The sequence below is a fragment of the Hyla sarda genome, chromosome 1 (assembly GCF_029499605.1).
Source record: "Hyla sarda isolate aHylSar1 chromosome 1, aHylSar1.hap1, whole genome shotgun sequence".
Taxonomy (NCBI): domain Eukaryota; kingdom Metazoa; phylum Chordata; class Amphibia; order Anura; family Hylidae; genus Hyla; species Hyla sarda.
The window spans coordinates 441,261,979-441,276,199 of NC_079189.1; the positions used below are offsets into that span (position 1 = coordinate 441,261,979).

Here is a 14,221-nt window from a genome sequence, read left to right on the forward strand (position 1 = left end):
TAAGATTTTTTAATAGAAGTAATTTACAAATCTGTTTAACTTTCTGGAGCCAGTTGATATATAAAAAAAAGTTTTTTCCTGGATAACCCCTTTAATAAATGTGAATAAACCCCTCCACTAATAAAAGTTTTTTCCTTTTCAAAGATTTTTATTGAAGTTTTCAGAGCATTTTAAGTAGCATTGTACATATGCAGTAATGTTATTAGTTCATAGAAGAATAATTTTGCAGATACTAGCTGTAGATTAAAATATAAATTATAAATGTATTTATTTAAAGTTATATAGCACCAACAAGGTGAATATAGGAAATTGAGAAACTATAAGAGGAGTTTACAATCGTATTCTACAACATTTATTTATACAGTGCTTCGTAACGAATCATAGAATATGGTTATGCCCAAACATTTCACAAATAAAATAAACATTAAAGGGGTACTCTGGTGGAAAACTTTTTTTTGTTTTTATTATTTTTATTTTTTTTAAGTCAACTGGTGCCAGAAAGTTAAACAGATTTGTAAATGACTTCTATTAAAAAATCTTAATCCTCCCAGTAGTTATTAGCTGCTGAATACTACAGAGGAAATTCTTTTCATTTTGGGATACTGTACTTTCTGCTGACATCACAAGCACACTCACACAAAACACTTTTGTTGTGCCTCACCCTATAGTTATATCGCTATTTTGGAAGCTATGACTTATGGCATCAGGTACCTCTGTCGTTCCTGGGATCTCCTCCCTCTTCCAATACCTAGTCAGTACTAATTTAGCCATGATTAGTACTGACTAGGTAAAATTGCACAACAATTTTCTCTGCCACACAGGAAAGAAATGGATGTCTATCATCAATAAGGCCAATTGCGGGGATAGATTAGTGATATTACCCAAAATCTTAGAATCTAGAATCTTAGCCACACCCGCTCAATAGGGCCCAAATAGATGACATGAACAAAAGTTATGCAAAAGTGTACGCCTACCCCGCAGCCCCACCAGCATTCCCCAGTGCAGTTCAGGTAGATGCGAGATAATCTATGTGTAATGAAGTGTAATGAAGTCTTTATTGCGGTCTCTACTTGCAAAGTCGATATTAGGGATGCTTTCACACATCCAATGACAGCTCTCAAAAATGGGAGAAAAATGGGATGGGGGGGGGTGATTAAAATTTTATTAGTGGTAGTTGGAGAGCTGCCACTAATAAAAGTTTGAATCACCCCCTCCCCCAATTTCCCATTTTTTAAATAAAATAGTGTAATCAAAAAGAAATATAAACGAGAGAGAGAGATGCAATGTTTGAACACAGCCTAAGGGGGGATAACTAGTATATTTTCTGATTTTCTGCAGCAGCTATCTGGGAGGGGTCTGTGAACTGCAGGGAGGGATTTGGTGTGTGATGATGTCATCCTGTAATTCACAGGATGTCAGCTGACCCAGAACTGACCACTTCCTCATTAAACACTGTGATTTTCTGTGTGTCCAGCTGGTGAGCACATGACCTAATTAGAGTAATGAAATGAATAGATGCAGCTGTGCTGGACTGAAACAAATGGCACAGTAGAACTAGTGATGGTGTGTATGACATGGGGGAAAAAAACAAATCTAGAATGTTTCTTTAATTTAGCTGAATACATAGTAAATATGGCTCCAAATGAATATCCTACTGTACTTAGAGTTGGCTGCGAAGCCTCCGAGTTCAATATGATTTAGTCTTCACAGCTATGGTGGGTGAGATGTGCCTGTGCCTGCTTGGGTGTCTAGCTGTGAGTGGGCTGTTGCTGCACCTGCCATCATGTTTCTGCTGGACACAGAGATCTTGCTCTCTACTCATTTCATCCACTGTGTTATAAGCCTCGAATGCCCTCAGGTTGTAAATCTGCGATGTTATTTGACAGCAGCTGCTGCAGGTGGCAGGATGTTAGACTGCAGAATGCCTTGTCCTTGTCCTGTGCCCCTAACTTACTTTTCTTGTAAAAGGAGAGAAAGCTTTCCATGCTGCACTATAATTACTTAGCCTAGGTTGTTATTTAATCAATTCCTGGTTACAATGAAGTGCATTGTGGCTGGAGATTGAACGCCGTTCAGTGTATAGCATTTGAATACCATTCTCCTCTACACTAAGTGACCTATTATTACACTTTAATTAGTTTCTGTGGTGTAAATATTTGGCTCTCCCATCTCATTTTTCTCTCCCTTTTTTGCCTGCAAGTTTCAGTATGTCCTAATCTGCCATCAAGAATTTGCTCTTTGAGCAGTTTCTATACCTGTTTAATCTTGCAGTAAGTACAGTGTTGGCCAAATTAAGAGAAATGACTTAAAAACTGCATTTTTACTATTGTTTTGCCTCATATCTCAATATAAACTTATCAAATTATACTAAATATACATTGTTTTGCAAGAAAAACATGTTATCATTGAAAGAAAATTGTAAAATTAAAGAGTACCTGTCATCAACAAAAACTTTTAATATGTTGTTCATAATCATTAATGAAGACATATTGTAATATATCTTCATTAAAAAATATTAATATTTATACCAGTTTTTTCATTTTATACTTTTGGCCATTAGGGGTCTCTCTTCTATGCCTGGTCTGCAGGCAGCTTCCTATGCTTTTTATAGTAAGTGTACAGCTTTTAGGACTAATGCTGAAAGGGCTCTGGTCCTTCCACAGGAAGTTCAGTACTCTCAGCCTGGAGCAGCACTGTGAGCTACAAGCCTGCACATGCCTCTCATATAACAGAGGCCAGTCACCTCCCCCTCCCCCCCTGCTCTGTGTTCTCCCTGCCCCTCACCACACGTTATCTTATACATTGTATTATCTCACTGCACTCTCTGCTCTATGCTCTATACCCCCCCCCCCTGACATTCATCTTAATTACTGCCTCTGTAATTGCTCCCACCGCCCCTGGTTCTCAGCATTGACTTTTTAGTGCAGAGAGACACAGGAGAGAGAGAGACAGAGGCTGCCCTCCCTCCCCTGTACTTAGTCTGAATGCACACTGCAGAGCAGTGTTTCCCAACCAGGGTGCCTCCAGCTGTTGCAAAACTACAACTCCCAGCATGCCTGGACAGCTGTTGGCTGTCTGGGCATGCTGGGAGTTGTAGTTCTGCAACAGCTGGAGGTACCCTGGTTGGGAAACACTGCTGCAGAGGGAGAGCAGCATACAGGAAGACTGGCAGAAGCAGAGTCCCGGCCAGGCTTCATGTGACATCATGCCTGCCGGGACCCGCCTCCTTCCACCCCTCAGAAAGACAGTGCTCCTGAGCTAATGAAGAGGGATAAAAAAAGGTATTTCCACAGCGTTTTAAACCTCAATAAACACAGGGATAGGCATAGTTAGAGTAAGGGACAGATGGGAAGGGGAATCAGGGAAAGTTTAGTTGATGACGGGTACTCTTTAAGGTTTTTATAAATGAGCCTTTTGCCAATATGAAGTATTTAAAGGAAAACTGTCAGCTTTCTCCCCCCAGTACTGGCTGGTAGTGCGGGGGACGTTTATCAGATTGATCCTTACCGTGCCCGGATCCGCCACAACGTTTGGCTCTAATCTAATATTTTCGGGATATGCTAATGAGGTGGTAACTGGCATCGGCCAGGCTAACTGGCACTCTGACACCAGTGCTGCCGGCCGCAGCGCCACCCAGCTCATCAATATTCCTCCCCTCCCTCCGCCTCTCCCTCTTCTCCCCTCTCTGTAATGAAGAGAGACCTCGTCCAGGAGCTCAGGAAGAAACGAAAATGTCCAGCGCTTGCCTTAGGATCAATTCTTTCATTGATACACCAAGGTAGACATACAGGAACACGGTAAAAGTGACGCGTCTCGGCTTATACTAGAAAGCCTTAGTCATATTACTAAGGCTTTCTAGTATAAGCCGAAACACGTCACTTTTACCGTGTTCCTGTATGTCTACCTTGGCGTATCAATAAAAGAATTGATCCTGAGGCAAGCGCTGGACATTTCCGTTTCTTCTTATATAATAAAATGGCTCCAATATACTGAATGCTGTGGGGCTGATATGCAAATATTTCCAGGGCTGGTTTTCATTCCCAGTCCGACCCTGATTCTGCTTGATGTTCAGGTTATACTTGCTGCTTAAATGGGCACTGTCACCAACTTTTTTTTTTTATATGTTGTAGTACTTATCTACTACAACATATCTCTAATATAGTTTACATTTTTATTTAATTAAAATGTTTTAATTTACATTTGAAAACCGGTCACTAGGGGTCTCCCTCCTAGTGGCCGGCTGCAGCCTGGTGTGACGTCACACCTGAATTCGGACCGATGCCGGCCGGGAAATCGGTCCGAATTCAGTCAGGCTGTGCTCGCTCCCTGCCTGTCAGTCACACAGGCGGGAGCGATCGCTGAGAACATTGGCTCCCCTGCTCCCTGGCCTCGCACACCGGCCCCGCCTCCCGGCATTCAGTCGCTGCTGCCAGTATCCACCTCACACCAGACTGTCCTGCACTTTGGTATGGGGGAGAGCGGGTTGCGTGGTGGGGTTCGGGAAGCGGTGTTAGTGGGTGGGTGGGGGATTGCGTTTGGGTTTCGGGTTGCGCCGCGGCCATGGAAATATATTGTTTTTAACACAGGGTGCCTCCAGTTGTTTCACCACTACAACTCCCAGCATGCCCTGACAGCCAATAGATGTCAGGGCAAGCTGGGAGTTGTAGTGGTGAAACAGCTGGAGGCACCCTGTGTTAAAAACAATATCTTTGTAGAAGAACTAAGGGCGGAAGTGTCAGCCCCAGCAGGCATCAGTGACGTCGCGCCTGCTGGGGAAGTCTGCCTGGTAGTGAGCAAACTACCAGGCAGACAAAAAGGGCTTTTTAATATAGTAAAAAAAATTTTTTTTTTCTTTAATTTTTAACAAGGCCTCTGCAAAATGAAAGAAGCGATCTGATTGGTTGCTATGGACAACTGAGCAACTTTTCCTTTGCACAGGTTTTGATAAATCTCCCCCACAATGCCTATATGTCTAAACACTGTAAGGAACTTGTTCACTCTGTCTGAATAAATGCAATCCTTGATATTGGACAAAGGATCATTTACAAAACATTATTTTAAAAGTTTTTAGAGCATGTTTTTAGTAGTGTTGAGCGGCATAGGCCATATTCGAATTCGCGAATATTCGCGAATATATGGACGAATATTCGTCATATATTCGCATATTCGTCATATTCTCGTTTTATTTTCGCATACGCGAAAATTAGAACATGCGAAAATTTGTACACGCGAAAATTCGCATATGCAAAATTAGTGTACGCGAAAATTCGCGTATGCGAAAATTAGCATATGCTAATTTTCGCATATGCGAATTTGCGCACGCCAGTCTCACACAGTAGTATTACAGCCTTCTTTACACCACACAAGCTGGAAGCAGAGAGGGGTGATCACTGTGATGTGTACTGTGAAGAAAAAAACCCAAAAAAAAACGAATATTCGTAATTACGAATATATAGCGCTATATTCGCGAAATTCGCGAATTCGCGAATATGCGATATTCGCGAATAATATTCGAATTGCGAATATTTGCGAGCAACACTAGTTTTTAGTGTATTTAGTGTAATTTCATATTCCTGCATTGACATACAAGGCAAATTAATAACAATGAAAATGCATTTTTTTAAACATTTCTATTAACATGGCCAACACTGTAAATGTAAGTTGATTTCTTTTAGCTGTCTCAGTCCTTTTGTGAAGGGAAACTATACTTTTAGACTTCACAGAATAAACTATAAAGTGTCAAGGTAGGAAACTAAATGTCAAGCCAGATAAAAGGAATATGCTACTGTTAACCAGAAGGGGCCCTTATGAGCTCATCCTGCGTAGGTGTACACTTCCCTGCGTTGTAGAATACAGCAATATATTTGGTGCAGGTTTTCATTTGCTGATTTATATTACAGCAGACCTGTCCTGTATAAAAGCACCCCCATTTCTTTTTGACTCCAACTACTTCATAAATGGTGCAAGTACTGTACAGTATAATAATTAGTAACAAATAGTCAATATTTAACAAGCTACGGATTTAATACATTTATTGGGCGCTGTCATGAAAAGAACTTTTGATATGTCTTAAAGACTTTTCAAAAATTTTCATTGGTCGGGATCTGTTTTCAGACTCTGACCTATAAGATCGGACCAGGAGAGGTGCACTTTCTCTCCCAGCTCTGTGTCATGGGACCAGGACGGAGTTTCCTGCCAGCTCATGGACCTCTCTGTTCCAGTTCTACCTGTATACTGCTGCTATTGCTATGGGATCAGAATATGTAGTAATTATATTCCTCCCTTGTGATTGTGTTCACACACTGTTTTTATGGCATCTTTTCTGTGCGTTTGTCGTAACTTGCAGCCTAATTGTGCTTTTTTACTGCAAGTGTTATAAAGTTTATAAAATTACATGATTTTTACTAGAATTTTCGAAAATTGGTAAAAGAAATAAACGCAGCTAAACCTTGGTAAAAATGCATAAAAAATGCAACATGTTCAAACAGCCTGAAAACTTTACTTTCTTTATATGGCAATATTTCTAAAAAACAAAAAAACAAAACACACTTGCTGAATAAAAAAACAAAACACATCAGAACTGGATGTTTTTTTAACTGACCCCAACCCACTTATGAGTCTAATCACTTCATCTGGGTGAACGGCAGGGATGAGACTCCACCCCCTCTATGCAAACCAGAAGCTTTACGGGAAATGTAGGCAGCAATAAAAAATAATTTAAATGTGGAAATACATGCTACAATATGTAAGCTAAGAAAATAAATACATTCCCGTGGTGCTTTGTTAGATTCTTCTTGAGTTGTTCAAAAGTCTGTTAGACTTTATTACTTAGGATCATATGTTCAATTTGTACTGAGGACCTTCATGTCAACTGCATATTTGTTGGATAGGAGTTCAAAATGTTGGCAAAACATTTGTTTGGTACAAAATAAAGTGGACATCAAATATGGTTTCAGGCCTCTAGGAATTATCTGCACATGGCAGTACTCTGTTAGTATAAGTCTCTTAGATTCAGATTCAAAGCTTCTTTTGATATAATCTACTGATAGAATACTTAAAAAAATCCTTGGAACTCCTCCAGTTATTTAATTAATTTAATTTGCATATATAGAAACAGAATTTGTCGGCAGACAAGAATCATTTGGCCTATCTATTCTGTCAAATATTCTAAATCTATAGTTCCTGGCCCTATCTTATATCAAGGATACCATTATGCCTACCCCATGCATGCATACATAGGGCACCCTAGTGGACAATCTAAATTATACCTGGGGTAATTCAGCATTAACACCCCTTTCCAATATACTGTTTACATCTATGAAAAACACTGTTTGCCAGAAATCCAAAGTGTAGGACAGTGCAACATTTTTGGTAAACAATAAACAATGGTTATGGGGATGGCAATGTATGCGTGGTCCTAGCACGACTCATTTAGTAGGTGCTGCCCACACTCGGAATCTCCGGTCTGAATTTTTCTGGCCAGAGACTCCATAGTGTGAACTTAGCCTAAAGCTACCAGTAAAGTTAGAGACTTTCAAACACATATGATATAAAAGCACCACTTTTCATGACCATATACACTTTATTATATTTTATATAGAGATACGTCACTCCCAACAGTGTCGTGGGTGCTGGAGTTAGGAATCCCAATCCTTAAATACGCCTTAATAATAAAACTTTGCACACCACTTATATGCAGTAAAGTAGTTTTACGTTTTATTTAGCAATCCAAAAGCAAAACAGTATGACGTTTCGGTCCTACCAGGACCTTCATCAGATCCGGATTGCTGTGGAGGTAGGAGTATAGAGATCGGCGTACAGCCGGGTGTAGTGGCAATATGAATTGCGACCTATGTGATAGGATAACAGTATGTCAAATGCTATTGGTTGATGCACATATGTAAACCAATACATTGTTACTGAATGTTAAGAGTGCAGAAAACCCAAGGGTCAAAATGCTGCTTACTATGAGCAGATGCTTGTTTAGGCACAATTAATGATCGCACACAGTGGATGCTGTCGTTCTATATTAGAATTTGCTGATTTTGTATAGGGAAGTTAGAGACCATTAGGATTATTTTTTTTTTGCTTGGTGCTGCCCTTACTTTGGATTTCTATGATCTCCAAATCCTTGTAGGAATACTATTGAAGAAGACCATTTAAGACATCTTTGATGTACAAATTGCAATTTTCTTGCCTCTCTTAGGATTAGTTATTATTCATCTACCAGTGTTTCTCTTGCTAAAGCACAATATTAAATTCCCATTTAAGTGACATTTGAAGCTGCAGGAATGTGTTGGTGTGATGTAGATAAATGCAGCTCATTAAGACAAATGTGCCTTTGGTGTCCTGTTGATTTCAAAATTGAGTGTTGCTAATGGGAACAGTGGGAAATTTAAAGTTTGTCTTCCAATAGTAGGTGGTGATGCTTAAAATTAAAGTATGGAAGTATTTATTACTTTAGCTTTTCATATTTCATTCTCTATTTGTCTGTAGGCAACTCAGGAATCATCCATGAAACAGTGACACATTAAGACGGCTCGTCCAGTGACACATTAAGACGTCTGTGTCCTACTAGGAGCTCCTCATGTGCATCATTTTTTTCAAGTTTGATCCCCGTCCAGTCTCCAAGAATGCTTACAGGTACCTAAATCTTCCAGCCTACAATTTGTTGGCTGCTGGTGGGATATTTTGGCAGCAAATCATATATAAAAAATGAAAACACTTAGGAGGTCACTAGTAAAGAAAACAATCTAAATGTGAATGCTGGAGCACTTTGTAAAATTAAATAACTTGTTTTATATTGCTTGTTTGTACGCGTACATAAGCATATGGTAGCATGTCAAAGATACATATGAAATATACAGAATATACAAAATGTCAGTGAGTCTCTGCTGTTAATGTCCTTTGTACACATTAGACATGAGACTTGCTAATGTAACATATATCTCTGACAGATTAAATTAAGGGAGAAAAGGACTGAGCATGTTGGAATTCAGCAGCCTGATCCTTTTTGTTCCCAGTGAGATGACCTGCCCCCCAGAGGAGTCTGTCAGAAGCCCCCCCCCCCCCCACTCCTTTCCATTCTGAATACACGAACAACCGGCTGTATGGTGGACTGGTAGTAAGCGTTCAGCTAACACTTATGTTATGTGTATGACATGTGCATGGCTACCTATAATCTGATAGTGTCTTTCTGGCCTTGGTCCTTATGCTTCTTCACACCATTTTTTTTATTTTTATTATTTTAAATTGGGGCACCACAAAAAAAAAATGTGTGTGTGTGTGTATATATATATATATATATATATATATATATATATATATATATAATGTACTGCATGGTATGGTATTGTTTTTAAATATAGCCAGGACACTGTATGGCTATACAGTGGCACATATTAAAGCCTCCGGGAACCACGGAATACACATACCTCCAGTGTACAGCTCTATGTCTTCGTTTAGAATATAAGTTTAATTTATTATATTATTTTGTGCAGAGTGAAAATTATAATAAGTTTTCTTCTTTCTTTGTTTATTTCTTTTTTTGTTTTTCTATATTTTTTTATGACTGTAATGGTTTAAGATACATTAAATGTATATGTTCTTCTGTACAAGTTATAAGGAATCTTCAACAAGGGGTGTTTGTTTCCGATTTTTTTAGACACCTGAACTGTAGTCTGCTGGTTTGCTGCATGACATAGCAGCGTGGCTTGATGCCTGAAACTCTTCATCATCTCTCTTCTTGTCCTCTTGCTACAATTTGTCTATTCTTGCACTTTAATTGTGGACAGGTGTAGGTCTCTGTTGGGCAACTAAATCAGCTTTTATAGAGCAAAGACTTGCTGAGCGATGCCTTTTCCAAGTAGAGATTATTTTGGCTAGACATCACCTACCGTGTGTGTGAGAGCCAAGTTATAGAGCACTAAGGAGTCTGTCCAAACAGATGGGCTGACAATGTGTGAATAACAGTAGCCACAAGATGGAAGGGATCATCAATGCTCCTTCAATGGGACATATGTACTTTTTAATAACTGTAGATTATTTAGTTACATTGGGAAAGTTTTATGAAAACCTGTGTAGAGGAAAAATGGTGCAGCTGCCCAATATTTGTGTGGCGAAATAAAAAAAACAAATGCCATTAGGCAAATTTTAGGAGGCTCTGTTTCTATGCAGTGCATTTAACGGTAAAATTATCAACTAACCTTTATTCTGTAGGTCCTTACAATTACAACAATACCGAATTAATATAGGTTCTGTTTTATTTTACTAGTTAAAAAATAGAACTTTTCATAAGAAAATTAGGATTCCTAAAACTGTCCTCTTCTAAACTCTTTAATTTTTCTGTATACAGGGCACTTTGAGGGCTCATTTTTTGCATCGTGATCTGTAGTTTTTATCAGTACAACTTTTGTTGTGTGGGACATTTTATACCGTATTTATCGGGGTATACCACGCACCGGCCTATAACACGCACCCTCATTTTACCAAGGATATTTGGGTAAAAAAAGTTTTTTACCCAAATATCCATGATAAAATGAGGGTGCGTGTGTGCGCGTGTATACCCTGATATACCCCCAGGAAAGGCAGGGGGAGAGAGGCCATCGCTGCCCACTTCTCTCCCCCTGCCTTTCCTGGGGTCTAGAGCGCTGCTGTCGGCCCTTTTCACCCCCTGGTTATCGGCGCCGCTGCCCGTTCTGTCCCCCTGACTATCGGTGCCGGCGCCGATAGCCAGGGGTAGAGAAGCGGCGCCGACAGCCAGGGGGAGAGAAGGGGCAGCGGGGCCCCGTTGCCTCCCCCCATCCCCGGTGGCATAATTACCTGAGTCGGGTCCGCGCTGCTCCAGGCCTCCGTCGTGCGTCCCCAGCGTCGTTGCTATGCACGACGCGGCGCTCTGACGTCATGCGTCGCGCCGTTCAGCGCATAGCAACGACGCCGGGGACGCACGACGGAGGCCTGGAGCAGCGCGGACCCGTCTCAGGTAATTATGCCACCGGGGATGGGGGGAGGCAACGGGGCAGCGGCGCCGGCAATGGGTGCCGCTGCCCCTTCTCTCCCCCTGGCTCTCGGCGCCGCTTCGCTCTCCCTGGCTATCGGCGCCGGCACCGATAGTCAGGAGGACAGAACGGGCAGCGGCGCCGATAACCAGGGGGTGAAAAGGGCCGACAGCAGCGCTCTAGACCCCAGGAAAGGCAGGGGGAGAGAAGCGGGCAGCGACGGCCTCTCTCCCCCTGCCTTTCCTGGGGGTGTATCGGCGTATAACACGCACACAGACTTTAGGCTAAAAATTTTAGCCTAAAAAGTGCGTGTTATACGCCGATAAATACGGTCATTTTTTTTTACCACTTTTATAAAAAATTTTCTGGCATGTAAAGTGACCAAAAATTTGCAGTTCCTGACTTTGGTACTTTTTTTTACATTGACCTTGTGGTTCAATTAACATAATATTTTAATAGAACTTTTCTGCATGCGACAATACCACATGTATTTATAGTTTACATTATTACATAGTTCATAAGGTTGAAAAAAGACCAGAGTCCATCAAGTTCAACCTATAACCCTAAAAAAAAAACTCATACTAGAGGTAAAAATTCCTTCCTGACTCCAATATGGCAGTCAGGATAAATCCTTGAATCAACCTTCTGTCCCTATAAATCTAGTATACATAACCAGCAATGTTATTACTCTCCAAAAATGCATCCAGCCCCTTTTTGAACTCTATTATAGAGTTCACCATGACCACCTCCTCCGGGAGAGAATTCCACAGTCTCACTGCTCTTACAGTAAAGAACCCCCATCTGTGCTGGTGTAGAAACCTTCTTTCCTCTAGACGTAGAGGATATACCCTTGTTATTGATACAGTCCTGGGTATAAATAGATCATGGGAGAGATCTCTGTACTGTCCCCTGATATATTTATACATAGTTATTAGGTCTCCCCTAAGCCTTCTTTTTTCCAAACTAAATAACCCTAATTCTGATAATCTTTCTGGGTACTGTAGTCCTCCCATTCCCCGTATTACTCTGGTTGCCCGTCTTTGAACCCTCTCCAGCTCCACTATATCTTTCTTGTACACTGGTGCCCAGTACTGTACACAGTATTCCATGTGTGGTCTGACTAGTGATTTGTACAGCGGTAGAATTATTTCCTTGTCGTGGGCATCTATGCCCCTATTGATGCACCCCATGATTTTATTTGCCTTGGCTGCAGCTGCCCGACACTGGTCACTACAGCTAAATTTACTGTTAACTAAGACTCCTAAGTCCTTTTCCATGTCAGTCGTCCCAAGTGTTCTCCCATATAATACATAATCCCAGCCCAGATTTTTCCTCCTCATGTGCATTACCTTACATTTATCAGTGTTGAACCTCATCTGCCACTTCCCAGCCCAAACCTCCAACCTATCCAGATCCATTTGTAACAGTGCACTGTCCTCTATAGTGTTTACCGCTTTACAGAGTTTAGTGTCATCTGCAAAGATTGCTTCTTTACTGTTCAACCCCTCTGCAAGGTCATTAATGAATATATTAAATAGGACAGGACCCAAGACGGACCCCTGTGGTACCCCACTAGTAACAGTCACCCAATCAGAATAAGTACCATTAACCCCTTAAGGACGCAGGACGTAAATGTACGTCCTGGTGCGGTGGTACTTAACGCACCAGGACGTACATTTACGTCCTAAGCATAACCGCGGGCATCGGAGCGATGCCCGTGTCATGCGCGGCTGATCCCGGCTGCTGATCGCAGCCAGGGACCCGCCGGCAATGGCCGACGCCCGCGATCTCGCGGGCGTCCGCCATTAACCCCTCAGGTGTCGGGATCAATACAGATCCCGGCATCTGTGGCAGTGCGCGATTTGAATGAATGATCGGATCGCCCGCAGCGCTGCTGCGGGGATCTGATCATTCATAACGCCGCACGGAGGTCCCCTCTCCTTCCTCCGTGCGGCTCCCGGCGTCTCCTGCTCTGGTCTGTGATCGAGCAGACCAGAGCAGGAGATGACCGATAACACTGATCTGTTCTATGTCCTATACATAGAACAGATCAGTATTAGCAATCATGGTATTGCTATGAATAGTCCCCTATGGGGACTATTCAAGTGTAAAAAAAAATGTAAAAAAATGTAAAAGTAAAAGTAAAAAAAAAATCCCCTCCCCCAATAAAAAAGTAAAACGTCCGTTTTTTCCTATTTTACCCCCAAAAAGCGTAAAAAACATTTTTTATAGACATATTTGGTATCGCCGCGTGCGTAAATGTCCGAACTATTAAAATAAAATGTTAATGATCCCGTACGGTTAACGGCGTGAACGAAAAAAAAAAAAAGTCCAAAATTCCTACTTTTTTAATACATTTTATTAAAAAAAAATATAAAAAATGTATTAAAAGTTTTTTATATGCAAATGTGGTATAAAAAAAAAGTACAGATCATGGCGCAAAAAATGAGCCCCCATACCGCCGCTTATACGGAAAAATAAAAAAGTTATAGGTCATCAAAATAAAGGGATTATAAACGTACTAATTTGGTTAAAAAGTTTGTGATTTTTTGTAAGCGCAACAATAATATAAAAGTATGTAATAATGGGTATCATTTTAATCGTATTGACCCTCAGAATAAAGAACACATGTCATTTTTACCATAAATTGTACGGCGTGAAAACGAAACCTTCCAAAATTAGCAAAATTGCGTTTTTCGTTTTAATTTCCCCACAAAAATAGTGTTTTTTGGTTGCGCCATACATTTTATGGCATAATGAGTTATGTCATTACAAAGGACAACTGGTCGCGCAAAAAACAAGCCCTCATACTAGTCTGTGGATGAAAATATAAAAGAGTTATGATTTTTAGAAGGCGAGGAGGAAAAAATGAAAACGTAAAAATTAAATTGTCTGAGTCCTTAAGGCCAAAATGGGCTGAGTCCTTAAGGGGTTAATAACCACCCTCTGTTTCCTATCATTGAGCCAGTTACTTATCCACTTGCACACATTGGCCCTCATTTACTAATGTGAAACCGACAGTTTTTGTCGGGTTGTGCGACCAAATTTGTGTCGCATGGAACAGGGTCTGTTCCATGTTGGGGGTAGTAGTACAGGGGTTGATCGCATCGGATCTCACTTCTGAGACCCGATCCGATCAAAAGTTATTAAAGCAGGGGAGCAGGCGGCATGGTCCGCTCCCCAGCGATGTATGATGCGTTTTACTTTCTTTTTCCCAGCCGGGA

At 41.0% G+C, this 14,221-nt stretch overlaps 1 protein-coding gene across 4 annotated transcripts in view; it reads left to right on the forward strand.

Moving 5' to 3' along the window:
* TANGO2 (transport and golgi organization 2 homolog) overlaps positions 1–14,221 on the forward strand; it is a 217,248-nt gene that overhangs the window by 74,723 nt on the left and 128,304 nt on the right. For 3 of the 4 annotated variants that reach the window (XM_056532606.1, XM_056532610.1, XM_056532598.1), the window contains exon 2: positions 8,497–8,643. In XM_056532606.1, the coding sequence (XP_056388581.1) occupies positions 8,588–8,643 (56 nt within the window). In that variant the 5' untranslated portion in view covers positions 8,497–8,587. Of the gene's footprint in view, positions 1–4,960; positions 4,982–8,496; positions 8,644–14,221 lie in introns of those variants that run through there. The other variant, XM_056532618.1, reaches the window with a different exon arrangement.